The sequence below is a fragment of the Dryobates pubescens genome, chromosome Z (assembly GCF_014839835.1).
Source record: "Dryobates pubescens isolate bDryPub1 chromosome Z, bDryPub1.pri, whole genome shotgun sequence".
NCBI classification, from domain to species: domain Eukaryota; kingdom Metazoa; phylum Chordata; class Aves; order Piciformes; family Picidae; genus Dryobates; species Dryobates pubescens.
Window position 1 is genome coordinate 75184896 of NC_071657.1, and position 14040 is coordinate 75198935.

The following is a 14040-nucleotide window of genomic DNA, read 5'->3' on the forward strand; positions in this document are numbered from 1 at the left end:
AATCCCCATTTTGTTTCTTTTAAAGCTGTTGAAAGTACCACAGAAGATGCAATAATCCAAGCAGCTCTAGTTACTAGTATCCAAGTAAGTCTGGTAACACTGATCTTGCCCAGTTTAATTGTACTTCTAGTCTACTTTTACAGTATCATAAACCCTGAAGATAATACAAAGTGCACAAACTGAGCTCTTAGCATAGTCCAAGCTTTTCTGGCAGTTTGAAATATACTTTCTACTAGAGACTCATTACATATAGAATTTTTGGTGATTTAGGTAACTACATATAAAAATAAATTTACTTTCCCTTCCCATCCCTATTACTTGAGATATTGACCTGCCTATAATCCTAGACAGTGTATGACTAGTTCAATTTTTCTGTTGAGGCTGAGCTGATGCCTGCTGGTGCTGCTTTTATTTGTGCCTTCTTTACCTGTGTGTTTTTGTTGTTGTTTTTTTTTTTTTTCTTTTAAAGCTTCACAACATGAACATCTTTACAATATAGAAATACAAGTGGGAATGAGGGTGGGTTTTATAACTTTTGTGCATGTCCCTCTTCCAGATCCCCCTCTCATGTGAAGATCCCCCTCTCGAGTGAAGAACAAAGGAAAGAAAACAAAACCTAAAAAAACCACAAACACAAAGAGAAGTAACTCAACAGTGCAACGTAACAAAACAAATAGCATTCCAACAGTTTGGCAAGTGATGAGTTCACCTGAGATTAAGTGATTTTTTTTTGTTTTAGGCAGTCTGTAACAAAATGCTGCTTTGCGAGGATAGTAGAAAGGCAACAAATTCTTAAAGGAAATCAAGAAGGTTTACAATCTTGATGAAGTCTATTAGGTTCTTTCTAGTAACTCTCCATCCCCCCCGCCCTAGCCCCACATCTGTTGCTTATCTACTACAGTAGGCTGCAAAACATACAGCAAGAAGGATTGGCTTGAAGGCATTTGATGTTTGTCAACAAATCCACCATAGGATCCAAGCTGAAGAGGTGATACATGATCAGCCTACTAGAACAATTCTGAGCATGTGCATATGCAGGTAAAGTCCAGGCTACATTAAATTAAACAAAATGAAAAAAAAAAAAAAAAAGAAAAAAGTCAGTGCATTTGTGTAAGTCTGTTGCTGTTGGTTGGTTTTGTTGGGTTTTTTTTTGCCAAAGCTTTCTGTTGCTTCTTATTGTGCGGACCACAACCAAGAGGGAATTAACAGTCTGGCATAAATGAGGGGAAAAAAAGCTGTAGTGACACTGAACCGCACAACGTGAGCAATGAGCATGTGCAAATTTCTGAATCTCAAGAGGAAGCCATCCCTCTTACAATGTGGTTTGAGTGTTTTGACACACATGACTGCAGGTTGTTAGTAAGGCTGCTCCTAGTATGTGCCAATATTTAAGGGGTAAGGGAAAAAATAATAAACAAAACAGCTCAGGTCTTCAAGCATGTGGAGCAGTCCTACGCTGTTACTGTAGGCTTCGAAGCATGATCACAGGTTGTTTTGATTCACCTTACAGGCAACAGCAAAACCACTTCCTCTGAAAGTGTGTCTCCACTGTGATGCCTTGACCTTCAACACAGCAGGTGTGATTCTAAAACCCAAGTCGAGTCAGCTTTTGATGGATTCCTTCAACGAGAGGGGCAGGATGGTCTGTCATCTGTGGGCTGATCTGGGTTCGGATCAATCTGACCAAAAGAAGAAATGAAACAGCTCAAGCCAAGGTGTTTTTTTTAAAAATAAAACTAATGACCCCACCGAAACAGACAAGTTTAAGACAACCAAGAGTGATAAATGCCATTGCCAATCCAATGGTTCTTCAAACAACTGAAAAACCTTGAGTCTGTGAGACTAAACTTTTGAAGAACAAATTAGTAACTGAGTGCAGTGCAAAGTTTTAAACTTCAGGCTGATTGTAATGTAAGGATTAGCACAAAGAACTGCTAAAAGTTTGAAAAATAATGTGCTGTACTAGCACAGTTTTTATTTACTGTACACAGAATAGACAACTTGACTCATCACTAAAAAGGTAACCTAAAGAAATTCTGAATGTCTAGCCTCAAAAGACACAGGTTACTAGTAAAATGTTTTTCTACTTCTTAAAGTGATTAACCCTCCAACAACCCATAAAACTGAGTATCTTATAAGCTTGTGTTCTGTACCTTGCCTCCTCTTGCTTTCTACAGAAAGAACAGTCTCTTAACTTAGAACTCCAAAACTGGATAGCAAGAACAGCTTAAGTGTACAGTTTAGTCATTTTTATTAGCTGACTCTGTGTAACCTCCTTTGAGGACAAAAAGAGGCTTTTCTACATCTTGAAGTACCTAAACTGAAAAGGACTTGAACTATATATTCTAAGCCTAAGAGTCTCAGAGAAGTCTCCAGCACATGAAATTCGTATCCCCTCTGCCCTCTCAATAGCACAGTAGTATTTAAAGGGGAAAGGGGTGGGTGAATTCAGACATAACTTCAAAGGACACAATTTGCTTGTCTTATACTACTGATTTTCCCTGAGAAATATGAAGATGGACAGCTTTTGATGTTAGATTGTTTTTCCAGTGGGTTTCATAAAAAACCACAGCTAGAGATGCTGAACTTTGTATTCACAGAAACCCAAGTCAGAAAGAATTCCTTTCTGAGTTCTCTCCAAGGAACTTGGTATTGCACCACATACACACCACCAAAATGGCAGAATGGTTACAGAAAGAGATGAAAAATACCAGCATCTTGTGGAGCTGCAGACTCAAAACATTGAGTAACGTCATCCTATATGCAAGGCAAGGTTTGGTTTTAAGGAAGTTACTAAGAGGGTATGCAGCAGGTTGATGTGTCTTCAAAGCATCAGAATTGCAAAGAATCCTGAGAACTCTTGATGCAATCAACCTGCACTTTGCTAAAATGAAGTCGTCATTTATGTCCTGTTATCATTTCAAGGATTTCTCCTGACTTCTTATTCTATCAGACAGAATTCAGAAAAACTGAACTATTCTATTTTGTCTGAGGTACCTACCTCTGAATAGAGGGGTGGAGGCAGAAAACGGAACTCCTGGATGTATGCAAACAATGGTCCTGGAAGCCCTCTCTCTAAATCATCACAAACACCTATGGGTGCAAGGCTGGACTGTCTCTGCTCCTCCGTAACCACTTCTGCATAGCTGGGAGGTGCTGCAGGGAAAAGGCGTACATAGATCAAACAGCAAGTTCTTATGTATGTCAAAATATACAACACGGTAAGTATTATTATCATCATAAAAGGCACCAGCAGATAGGTAAAATAATTCAGGGACTTTTTAAACAGATAACAGGGAGCATTAGTTGTTTTATTTTAAGGTTAAGCTGACCACTGCTTACTGTGGCTTAATGAGCCTCCTAAATATTAAGGCATACTTGGAATACTGAATTTCTGTCCAGATAGGAATGGCAGAACACAGCACTCCTCTGGACTCCACATATGTGGATAACTCCACATATGTGGATATCATATGTGGATATGATAAAAAGGGATGCTTCAAAGATGTGAGAATAGAGGGGAGGAGACGGAATTTCTCCTTTAACTAGGGATTTTCACTTGAAATGAATTAACATCATCTTCACTATAGTTTAGGGCTACCAAGGCTAGTAGAACACACCATGAACTGCTGCCATGACAGGACAAAATGCCTTCTAAGCGTGCAGTTGGGACACTGGAAGCGCAATGAATTCTACACAGGTACCATGGCATGTTCTACTTTCACTTGTGCCACCTTCCAAGCAGATGAAGCTCACTGCTTGACCTTGAGAGGGGAAGGCAGGGAGGGAATCCTGCTGTTCTGCACAAGACATGCAAGTGGCAAGGAAATATCCACAAAGTATTTCCTGTGGGCTTTATTATGGAGAATGTAATTGGTGTCTGTTGGCACAACAATAATGAAAACAAAGTAGATGAGAAAAAAAAGACTATCAAGTTATTTGGTATTTGTATTGTCATGTTACCTTCTGGTCTTTCAGGTAGGGTCAGACCAAGCCAATTCATGTTCATGCTACACTGGCTGCTCACACTTGATGTTCTGCTACCAAAGGGATGTAGAGGAATGGTACCAATGACCAGTGGTAAATTAAGGAACAAATCCATGGCGCCTGGAATATCAACGTATACCTAAAGAACAAAACCAAAACAATTGAAATGCAGCTTTCTATGAGCACTTAATTATCAGACTAAATTCTCTCCACAGTATCTTCCACTAAGAACTTCAGTTTCTTATTGTCTGTTTTAGGGACAATGCCCCTGTGGAAGCAGAAAGCAGTCTGAAGCCAAAAGCGGCTCAGGTTTCTTAACACAAGCCCTCACATGGAAATGTCATCTATCCACAAACCATTCCCACACTGCAACTGTTTGAAGAATACACATGATTTATATTGGGTTTATTTACAGGAGTCCTGTCAATACACAAATACCTAAGATGGGTGTTTCCTTCTTAAACAGTTAGCACAGAATGCTTTGTTAGCAATTTGCAAGAAAACACTGGTAACTGCTTGTGCTGAAGTGGAACAGTCCATCCAACCTACCATCAGTGAATACTCCACACGGATTATACTACAGTCGAGGATTGAAGGAGACACAGGTGGAATTTTCAACTGTTTGCCATTCCAGGTTTCTGTTTTGCCAGATGACAAGGAATCCCCACGCAGGTTGGCAACAAGCTGTTTGACTTCCTTCATTTTCCCTTTGGCATAAAATGCCTGTGTTTGGTAAATGGCTGCCTTTGGCACCACCACACGGGAAGAGCAGTTCTCAATCTCAGCAAATATCTGAATTGATTCACCTGAAACAAAACAGAATTTCATGTTCTCTTTTGTATTTAGAAGGCAGCTTAAGCAAATTGCCACATTCTCTTGTCTTTTTTTAATGTATTGTTTTAATGCAGTGGACACTGCTAGCGCTGCACCTTCAAAAACATTGCAATGCCAACAGCAACAGGATCACCACGAGCTAAGCTAGAAGAAAAATGCACAGGTCTAATAGAAGCAGATGTCTTTTGACTATCTGGACACAGCCATCATTTCTCAAAATTATTCCTAGTTAAAAACATCAAGAAGATTGCTGAACAGACTGAGGTAGTAAGAAGAGTTTTGTTTATATAAAAGCAGCAAGTACAAACTGTAGTCTCAAAAGGGAAGGAAAAAACACTTCCTTTAATTACTTCTGTTACGTACCTGGGGTGTAGCCCTTCCTTTCAATTTTGGCACTTAAGGATATTGGGCCTGAGGTACAAAACCAACAACAGAGAGTCTTTTCTTTTGTGCCTGCTTGGGGTGACTGCAAGAAAAGAAGAACATTGCCCATTTAGTTAAGATGTCCATCAATCTATTAGTCTACTTTTATCAACACAAAAGGTTATTTTTGTAGTGCAGTTTCTTTGATAAACATAGCTAATTCAGAAGAAACAAAGAAAACACTCAAGCAATTTAAATGCCACTACACAAATGTAAAGTTTATTGTAATTCCATTACTCATTAACTGTTTCTTTTTTTCTGCTATACTTCATACTTTAAAACATTTCTTACACATAAATACTGTGTAAAACTTAAAAGCTTTCTAGCCTATACATCTTAACATGTTGTTGGCAATACTTATAATTTATTCAATAAACTAAAACATCCTTCCATTACACTGCAATTCAGAAACAGAATCTGAGCTTCAGTATTGTATCCTCGACTCCTGCCATTTCCTCCACTTCAGAATGATACTATTTCATCTATATTAAACAGACTGTTGTTTTACATGAAATCAGTATTTAGGACTTGATCCAAAGCCCATTAAAGTCAAATGGGAGTCTTTTGATTTTAATGGTATTTGTGCAAGGCCAAGGTCCCTTTGCAGGTCTGATTCTTCACCCATACACACAAGAAACCTATTTCAATGGACTTTGAAGTTGTGGTTTTTTTTTTTACCACCATCCTCCAAAAATTGCAATATGAGAATGAGGAAGGAATATGAAAATTTTAGGCCAGATTGAAATCAAATCCTCATTGAAAGCAGTTTTGATCCTAAAATTAATGAAACAACATTCCAAAAAACAATTATACAGAATTGTGGTAATTTCTCCCCATTGGTAGAAAGCTATCCATATGGAAAATATCTATTATGCAAAACAGTACATTTTTTACTTTGCATTTTTAAGTTAGCAGTCTCTCACTATAACGTTTTCATGTTTCACTGTTCCTTCTACAGATTCAAAAATTGAAGTGGAACAGTTCTCAAAATTTTCTTAGTGACATTTTACAATTTAGTACTATCAATTTTAATTGACAAAACCTTTTTATGTATCTTAAAAGTGAAGCAACTCCAAATACAGGAAAACAGAGCTTTCAGAATAGGAAAGTTAAGAGTTGCTGAACTGATATAATACTTAAGAGCATCAGCTGCAATTATACTAGCAAATAATAGGTAAAATTAGATGTGGATATTGTTTCAGTTATTATACTTCATTATTTTTATGCCAGAAAAAGAATGAGTAATTCTGTCAATTCTTACCAGTAATGAAGGAGTGTTGATATCTATATGTTCAAAGACTGTAAATTCCTTCTTTAATTTTACTGGTAGAAACCAAGGCCTATGCAATTCGGCTTTCACCCAATAGCGCACACTGCCATGTCTGCCTTCGAATGAGGTAGCAAGTGGTCTGTGCAGGACACAAAGGTCAAAACTGAGTCAAGTCCTCTGTCTCAGCATGATACAATCCATCAGGTCAAGGATTAGTACGTAGAACTGCATTTTTAATGCACTGTGGTACTTAATGCAGCGTAACTTATTTGCAAAGTTTCCATATATCAAAAAAAATAATTAAAGATTAATAGACGGGAGAAAAAAATCATCTCCAATTCATCCTACTGTGGTTTTGCATAGATTTTTAAGGATCAATTAAAGAATTGTACTAGAAAATTCCAGGAGAATACACATTTTCTTTAAACTTAAGAGGCCACTTTCAAGTCTAAGAATAAAAGCATGCCTTTTTTAAGGCCAAATTAAGACTACCAACTTAAAATCAGCATTAGTGCCAACCAATTATTGATTTGGGTATCACACTTTGTTAATTTTTTGCTTGGTTGGTATCTCAATATCAGGTGAATTTTAGGTCAGCAGTTTTAGTTTGCTTCGCCTTAAGCAGAATAAACATTTCAATGTAGAGTTTTGCAGAGACACTACTCTGAGTACCTTCTAATTTTCCTGTACCCTGACAAGACCAGCTTAAAACGTTCAGGTTGTTTCTGGATGCACATATATATGCATCCAAAAATCATAAAGCCTATTCTGCTCTAAGCTTTGACAAGACAAGAAGTCCTTCTTGGGAGCTGGAATTAAAACAACGTGGAAAGGATCTCCAAACCTTTCAGCATCACCTTTGCTTCTACCCTGTAACGTCATAAAACGAAAGATAAAAAAGATCTTCATATTCCAGTCATTAAGATTTTTCTGTAACTTCATGCAAGCATTTTTTTCTATGTGTACATGTTATTAACAAGGCTGGTGAGAGGCCTTGAGCACAAGCCCTATGAGAAGAGGCTGAGGGAGCTGGGATTGTTTAGCCTGGAGAAGAGGAGGCTCAGGGGTGACCTCATTGCTCTCTACAACTACCTGAAAGGTGGTTGTAGCCAGGAAGGGGTTGGTCTCTTCTCTCTAGCAACCAGCACCAGAACAAGGGGACATAGTCTCAAGCTGCACCAGGGGAAGTTTAGGCTCGAGGTGAGGAGAAAATTCTTCGTGGAGGGAGTAATTTGCCATTGGAATGGGCTGGCCAGGGAGGTGGTAGAGTCACCATCCCTGGAGGTGTTCAAGAGGGGATTGGACATGGCACTTGGTGCCCTGGTCTAGTCATGAGGTCTGTGGTGACAGGCTGGACTCGATTTTTGAGGTCTCTTCCAACCTTGGTGATACTGTGATTACATAAATTCAACTAACTATTTGCAAAGCTTCCACATCTTCCATATACCATGACACTAGCCATGCTAGTACTGTACTAGGATGGCTCAGTTACAGGTTTGACTTCATCTGCAGATTTGGAACACTTAGGATTTTTCTAATAATCTGAATTAAGAGATTTTCTGATTTAGTCTCCAGTGTTTCACCCTGCCCCATGTTCTTTAGGGTGAAAGTTGGTAAGGCCAGTGTGTGCCTTTGTATTTGGAAATTAATTGTTTGAAGTATGCTGGAGACACACAATATACTAAGTAGCCAGCACGAACTTCAGGTTTTTAATTTTGTCTTTATAAAATTATTTTTCAGTACTACCAACAGATGGTTCCTGCAGGTCACTTAAAAAGAACATGTGTTTTCTGCTTCACTTCAAGGTAAGCACTTCATGTGTAAGTATGAAGTTTTATTTATATAAAGGTCTCTTCCACCTCAAGGGAAGACCACTATTAGCCTTTTTTTTTTTTTCTCCTCCTGAGGTTGGTATTTTCATGGAATGCTAAAACTCCACATATACAGGTCTTCTCCAGGCTTTCAGTAGGATCTACTATGAAGTCCTGTGCTATTCACTTTGAAACTGAACCGTGAAAGTGTTTCTCATCTGCAGGTTGTGCTAAAAACAGCACCTCTAATAAACAGATGGTTTATTAGCTTTAATATTAGGTACTGAGCTACTTCATGTAACACACTGCCAAATGTTTTTCAATCTTAATGACTTCACTGCTGGCCTTTTACAGCAAAAGGCACCTTTTTCCACCCATGTCAAGACTCCCTTCTGCTCCTGTGCATTTTATTCTATTGTAACTTGCATTTTCAGCTAATTTCCAAATTGGAAACTCTTCTGTGTACAAATCTTCCATTCACAGTGTCTGTATTGAACATTTCATACTTGGAGGGCAGGGGAAACAGATCTTTATCGTAACACTTCCGCCCTCATTCTTGCTTCACCTTTGCTTTCTGAGACAAATGGGATTAGGTATGGTAATTTTTCTTGCTTCATCCACCCATCCTTCTGTGTATTTCCATGCAGGCTTTCTGCACTAAGGCCAGCCTGGGTACAAACAACCTATTTAAAAGAGAACAATCTCCTCTTTTGTTCAAACAGTTACATTTGCCACATCTGTTCTAGATGGAGCCGAAACAATTCAGCTGTGATCTTATCTCTAGTGTTGTTGGCCTGCATGGCACCAGTGAACTGGTGGTTCAGTTAGAAGGCCATCCCAGCCACTCTGCAGTACTCCAATTCAAATCCCTCTGCCCCATCTTGGGAAAGGATAAAATATTGGAAGACCTAAAATGTCAGTAGGACTTGGTCAAAGGTGAGCAGCAGCGAGTTCCCATTTTGTGAAAATTCTATTAAAATGGAAAAAAAGTAAGTAAGTGCATATCAGTTTAAAAGCAACCTCTTCAGTTTAATGAGATTATGTTCTCCACTGCATGTCAGAGCACAATTCCTATTACCATTGAAAAGGTTTCCCCTCCACCCACAGCAGGAGTTTTGCTCAGGCAGGTGGCAGCAGGGCCTGTGTGAGGGCACTTACGTCTGTGGAAGCTCAAAGCTGAATGCATATTCGTGCCTTCCAGAATGGATGGTGTGAAGGCCTTCTTCTGAATTGTCATCATCTAGAAAGGAAAAAAAAACAACATGCTACACCACCTGCACACATCTGACACATTACACCAGCCTTCTCCAGATAACAGGTTTTTTTGCACACTCATTGCAGCACTTAAGAACCTGGTGTCCCAGAATCAAGGGGCTGTATTAACTACTGGAGGCAGGGATCAATCTCACCCACAGAAGAATAAGTAGGATTGCAAATTCACCTTACAGTGAACAAGTGGTTAACTTGCTTTATTTTATAATCCTGCCGCTGAGCAGCGTCGGGGCTGTAACTGCTGCCATTTCAAGGCTTGCTTGCAAGACCTGTAATGGACATCATGCTTTCCACTGTGATTCCTAGTTAAAATGAGATAGAGATAGCTCTTTAACAGCATTAAGCCATCTGCACAGAGTCTGCTGTGTGAGATTAAATTTAGCAATTTGGCTTCCTTTTATCTCCTGCCTGGCAACAGTGTCCAGAAATTAATCACCAAAAAAAAAAGGGGAAAGAAAAATAAAAGCCACACCAAGTGCACCACCTGGAAAGTACCAGACAAATACAGGGGCACAGGAATGGCATGCTGCCAGATTCACGCTCTCTAGAGCTAAACTTTACTGTTAATAGGTTAACTCGATCTTGCTTGAACAGCAATACCACACATTTCTTGGTTCCACATAGAAAGCTAAACCTTTGTTTATGGTTATGATTTCCTACACGACTTGAGTACTGCAATAAATTTGCAGCTTATTCCAATGTAATGACCATAAAACCTGAAAAACGCTGACTCCCATCAAAACAAAGTTGAGATAAAATAATAGAGCATAAGAAGGGATGGAATAATAAAAGGGGATTTAGTGAGACAATGCAGAAAGCAGCCGCTTGTATTTAATGGTCCGAACTGCTAATGGGGGAACACACCAGAATGCTAAATTGCCATTTTCCTACAGAAACACCGATGCTGCCCTTCCTCCAGAGCACAGCATACTATGAAAACCTTTGGGGGAAAAAAAACCACCACCACGAAATATACCTCCAGCAGGCAGCGTCCCGACAAAAAAAACAGGTAAATGCGCCCGTGTGAGACAATGCGTATGATCGTGAAGGAATTTTTCTATTAGTTCTCTTTTGAGGCCGGGGAAGCGTTGGTGGTGCCTGCCTTTCCCAGCAAAGCCATCTCCTCGCAGACAAGTTCCCGTCCTGCCTTCCCCACCCCCCCCCCGCTCCCCGGCTCCCCTCCCGCCCTTTCTGCCAGCTCAGCAGTCCCGCCGCGGCGGAGCTGTGGTAAACAAGTGCTGAGCTGTCAATCAGGAGGGCCAGGCTGGAGCAGGAGCCGACCGGCCTAAACCGGTGCGAGCGGATCCCCAGCCAGCCGCTCATATACATACGATATACGTTACACTCGCCGCATTCGCTCAGCAGCTCCGCTCCCCGACGGCTCAGAGAGAGGGAGGGCGGGGAGGCGGGGCGCTGCCCGCCCCTCGCCTTCCGCTCTCCACAGAGACCCTCTCAGGGGGCTGCAGGTGAACCGGCTGGGAGGCGATGAGGACGTGACCGGCAGCAGGGCGTCCTACCCACCCTCGGCGAAGGGCTTCCCCCCACACCAGCTCCTCAGGGGAGCGTCCCCTCCCCGCCCCGCCATAGGGGGCTGCCGGCGCACGCCGGCTGCGGGCAGAGGAACCTGCTCCTTTCGCCCCCGCGGTCAGCACCCCACCAATCAGCGGCTGGCATCGCCTTAGCAACAGGCCAACAAACGCCGGTCAGCCAATCGGAGAGCGGGAGGGGGCGACGCCTTGAGCCGCCGGAGCCGCGGCCGCAGCACTCATTGAAAGTCGGCCGCAGGCGCCGGTAGGCGCGGGGCACTGCCTTTCCTCTCCCACCAGGTCCTCTTTCTCTCCATTTTAACCCCACGTACACCCACAGAGTGGGGCCCGATACCTCCTTCCCCATTCCCGCACGGCGTTGTCCTATCACCCGCGACCCAAAGGGTGGGTGAAATTTGGCCCGGGTGGGTTTATTCCCGAGCCGGTGGGTTTAGAACCTAAGGTTGGCGCCGCAAGTCCCGTCGTCGGCGAGCTGCGCGCTAGCTGTTTTGATAAAACGACCCCCAGACCTCAGCGGTAACCGCACAAATGCTTGGTAATGCGATGGCTGCCAGAGTTCTTTTTAAAAGGAAAAGAAAACACAAAACCGTTTTTCCTTTTGGATTGGAGAATAACTAATCCTTGCGGCGAATATGTTGCATATTAAGGACATTTTAAAAAAATAGGAAAAGGGACACCAACCAGCACCAAAATTATATAACCGGTTTTTAACATTTTCCTGTGCTGAGGAATTAAGTCATCGCCACCACCTGACGCGTGTGGCCAATCTGCGCCGAGCAGCCGGCGCACCCCCCCCCACCCCCCCCTCCAGGACCGGTCCCAAACAGGATTGAACCGCTTCGAACAAAGGCTGCGAACTTCGGAAAAAAAACCGCACAGCCCCCCCCGCGGTCCCGCAGCTCTTACCCTGACGGCATGCCAGCCAAGGGAGGACACAGTACGAGTTGTGGGGACACCCCCACCCCATCACAGCAACCCACGGCGGTGGGGAGCAGAAGGTCGTGACTCTCCAGTTTTGGGAGAGATGCTTTCACCACATGCCCCTCCTCCTCTTGCTTACCCCATCAGGACTTAATGTGCTCCCCCACCTCAAGAAACATCTTTACATTGGGGTCTCCCCCTCTACCCCAATGGGAAATTAAAACGCTTTACAGGAAAGTGGTACAAGAGGAAAAAAATCGCTTACACGTGGGGTAGTGATAGGATATGTCAAAATAAGCCACAGGGACTCTTTTATCTGCCAATAACCAGCCATCCTCGCAAAAATCATCACATTTTCGGCCCGAAAAAGCAGCACCCCGGTATGTCAAAAGTCGGGTTTTGTGCTTTCATTATATTTCAGGGTTTGCCAGGATGTTGCCAGCGAAGTCGTTTATTGCCGATGTGGCTTCGATTTTTATAACCATTGTTTTCCCCCACCAAGGGACAAATCTGGCTGATGTTACTATATATATTTTTTTTTACACTAAATTCATTAAGAAAAGGCTGTGTTGAAGTGCAGGTAGCCCAGCATAGCCCTGCTTGCAGGCACTTTGCTGATGCATCTCCTGCAGATTGAACATCGGAGTCCATCACGCCGGCAAGACCCTCGGCGTGCCCTGTTCTCCACCAAAGGCATCCATTCAAATTAACTAAAAAGCAGTGAGCCAGACAAAAATGCTTTCTTGTCCCCCCGCAAAGCTCGTTATTAAGGGAAAAAAACCTTACCTCTCTCGTGGCCGACCAGGATGTCCTTATGGTTGAAATACTCCACTTCTTCAGTGTAGTTCTGTGTATAGGCAGTGTTGGATCCAGCATTTCTCGATTCAGTCCAGCGCACTTTCGCGTGTCCCCTCGCGTGGATTTTAAGAGATTTCACTCTAATTTCCCCAGTTACTTCTAAATTGACCCTTCCTGAGACTGTGTCCCCGCTGGAGTAGACGGGGACATTGCTGTCATTCAGACAGTCGAAGCTTATTGTCAAACTCTTCACCTTCCCCAGCACCATTTTTTTTTTTTCTTATAGCAAAGTGTAGAAAAATAGACTGTTAAAAAAAATAAAATCAAGGGAAAAATAATAACAGAAATAAAACAAAAAGAACGAATCCCCTCAGATAAAGCGCGATTGTGGCAGCACGCAGCCTAGAGCCGGCTCATGGGGACGGCGGGGAGCCCCGGCCCCAGCCCGGGCGGCTTGGGGTGGGGGGGGCGGGGGGCAGATGCCGCCGCCGCTGTGCTTTCCCCACAAAGGCGCTGCCGGGCCCGCCGCCGGCCCCTCCTTATAAGCCCGCTGACAAACAAGCCCCAGCGCGCATGCGCCGCCCCGCCCCGCCGTGTCCCCGCCCCTCCGCCGGCTCTACAGGGCGAGAACGCCGTGGGAGAGGTTAACCGTGGACCTCGAGGCTGAGCCCAGTTCCTTCTGTAGAGTGGTTTCGGCTGTTGTTTGGTGGTGTGTGTTTGGTTTTTGTATGTGGTGGGTTGTTTTTTTTGTTTGTTTGTTTGTTTTGGGGTTTTTTTTAAATACTCGCCGTGTCCTGTGTAAGGGCTCTGGGCTTACAGATACTGAACGCTGCGTTGGTAACTGGTGCGGATCTCCGCAGTGACACAAGGTTTTCAGTGAGATGGGAGGGAGGGGATGCTTCCCCTTTTGCTGCACTCTGTTGAGACCCCTACCTGCAGGGCTGGGGCCAACTCTGGAGTCATCGGCATAGCAGAGACATGGACCTGATGGAGCAGGGCCAGAGGAGGCCACGACGATGGGAGGGCTGGAAGCTCTCTGGTGTGAGGCTAAGCTCAAAGAGTTGGGAGTTGTGCTGCCTGGAGTTGAGAAGGCTCCAGGGAGTTCTCCTTGGGACCTTTCAGTTCTTAAAAGGGGCTTACATGAATGCTGATGACAGACTTTTTAGTGGGGCTTGTG

General features: G+C 43.0%; 1 protein-coding gene across 2 annotated transcripts; it reads right to left on the minus strand.

Annotated features, from left to right (window-relative positions):
- Positions 1–446: 446 nt before the first annotated feature.
- Positions 447–13363, minus strand: ARRDC3 (arrestin domain containing 3). 2 transcript variants are annotated; one of them, XR_008463099.1, is made up of 9 exons: positions 12852–13363; positions 9484–9565; positions 6506–6653; positions 5185–5287; positions 4537–4793; positions 3964–4126; positions 3002–3156; positions 1504–1679; positions 447–1050 (listed from the first exon to the last, which is right to left on the minus strand). XR_008463099.1 is itself a non-coding variant. In XM_009905257.2 (8 exons), the coding sequence occupies exons 1-8, from the start codon at positions 13129–13131 to the stop codon at positions 1623–1625; spliced, it is 1245 nt and encodes a 414-aa protein (XP_009903559.1). In that variant the 5' UTR covers positions 13132–13363; the 3' UTR covers positions 447–1622. The 2 variants fall into 2 exon arrangements, 1 of the variants encoding a protein (XP_009903559.1); XM_009905257.2 differs by having other exon boundaries at positions 447–1679.
- Between the last annotated feature and the right edge of the window lie 677 nt (positions 13364–14040).

Excerpts from the sequence above, each read along its gene's own strand:
- ARRDC3 (XM_009905257.2), bottom strand. The coding sequence starts at position 13,131 with ATGGTGCTGGGGAAGGTGAAGAGTTTGACAATAAGCTTCGACTGTCTG. Across the intron at positions 4,127-4,536 it reads GTGTGGAGTATTCACTGATG|GTATACGTTGATATTCCAGG; the intron begins GTAGGTTGGATG and ends TTTGTTCTTTAG. Across the intron at positions 1,680-3,001 it reads CTCCACCCCTCTATTCAGAG|ATTGATCCGAACCCAGATCA; the intron begins GTAGGTACCTCA and ends TCTTTTGGTCAG.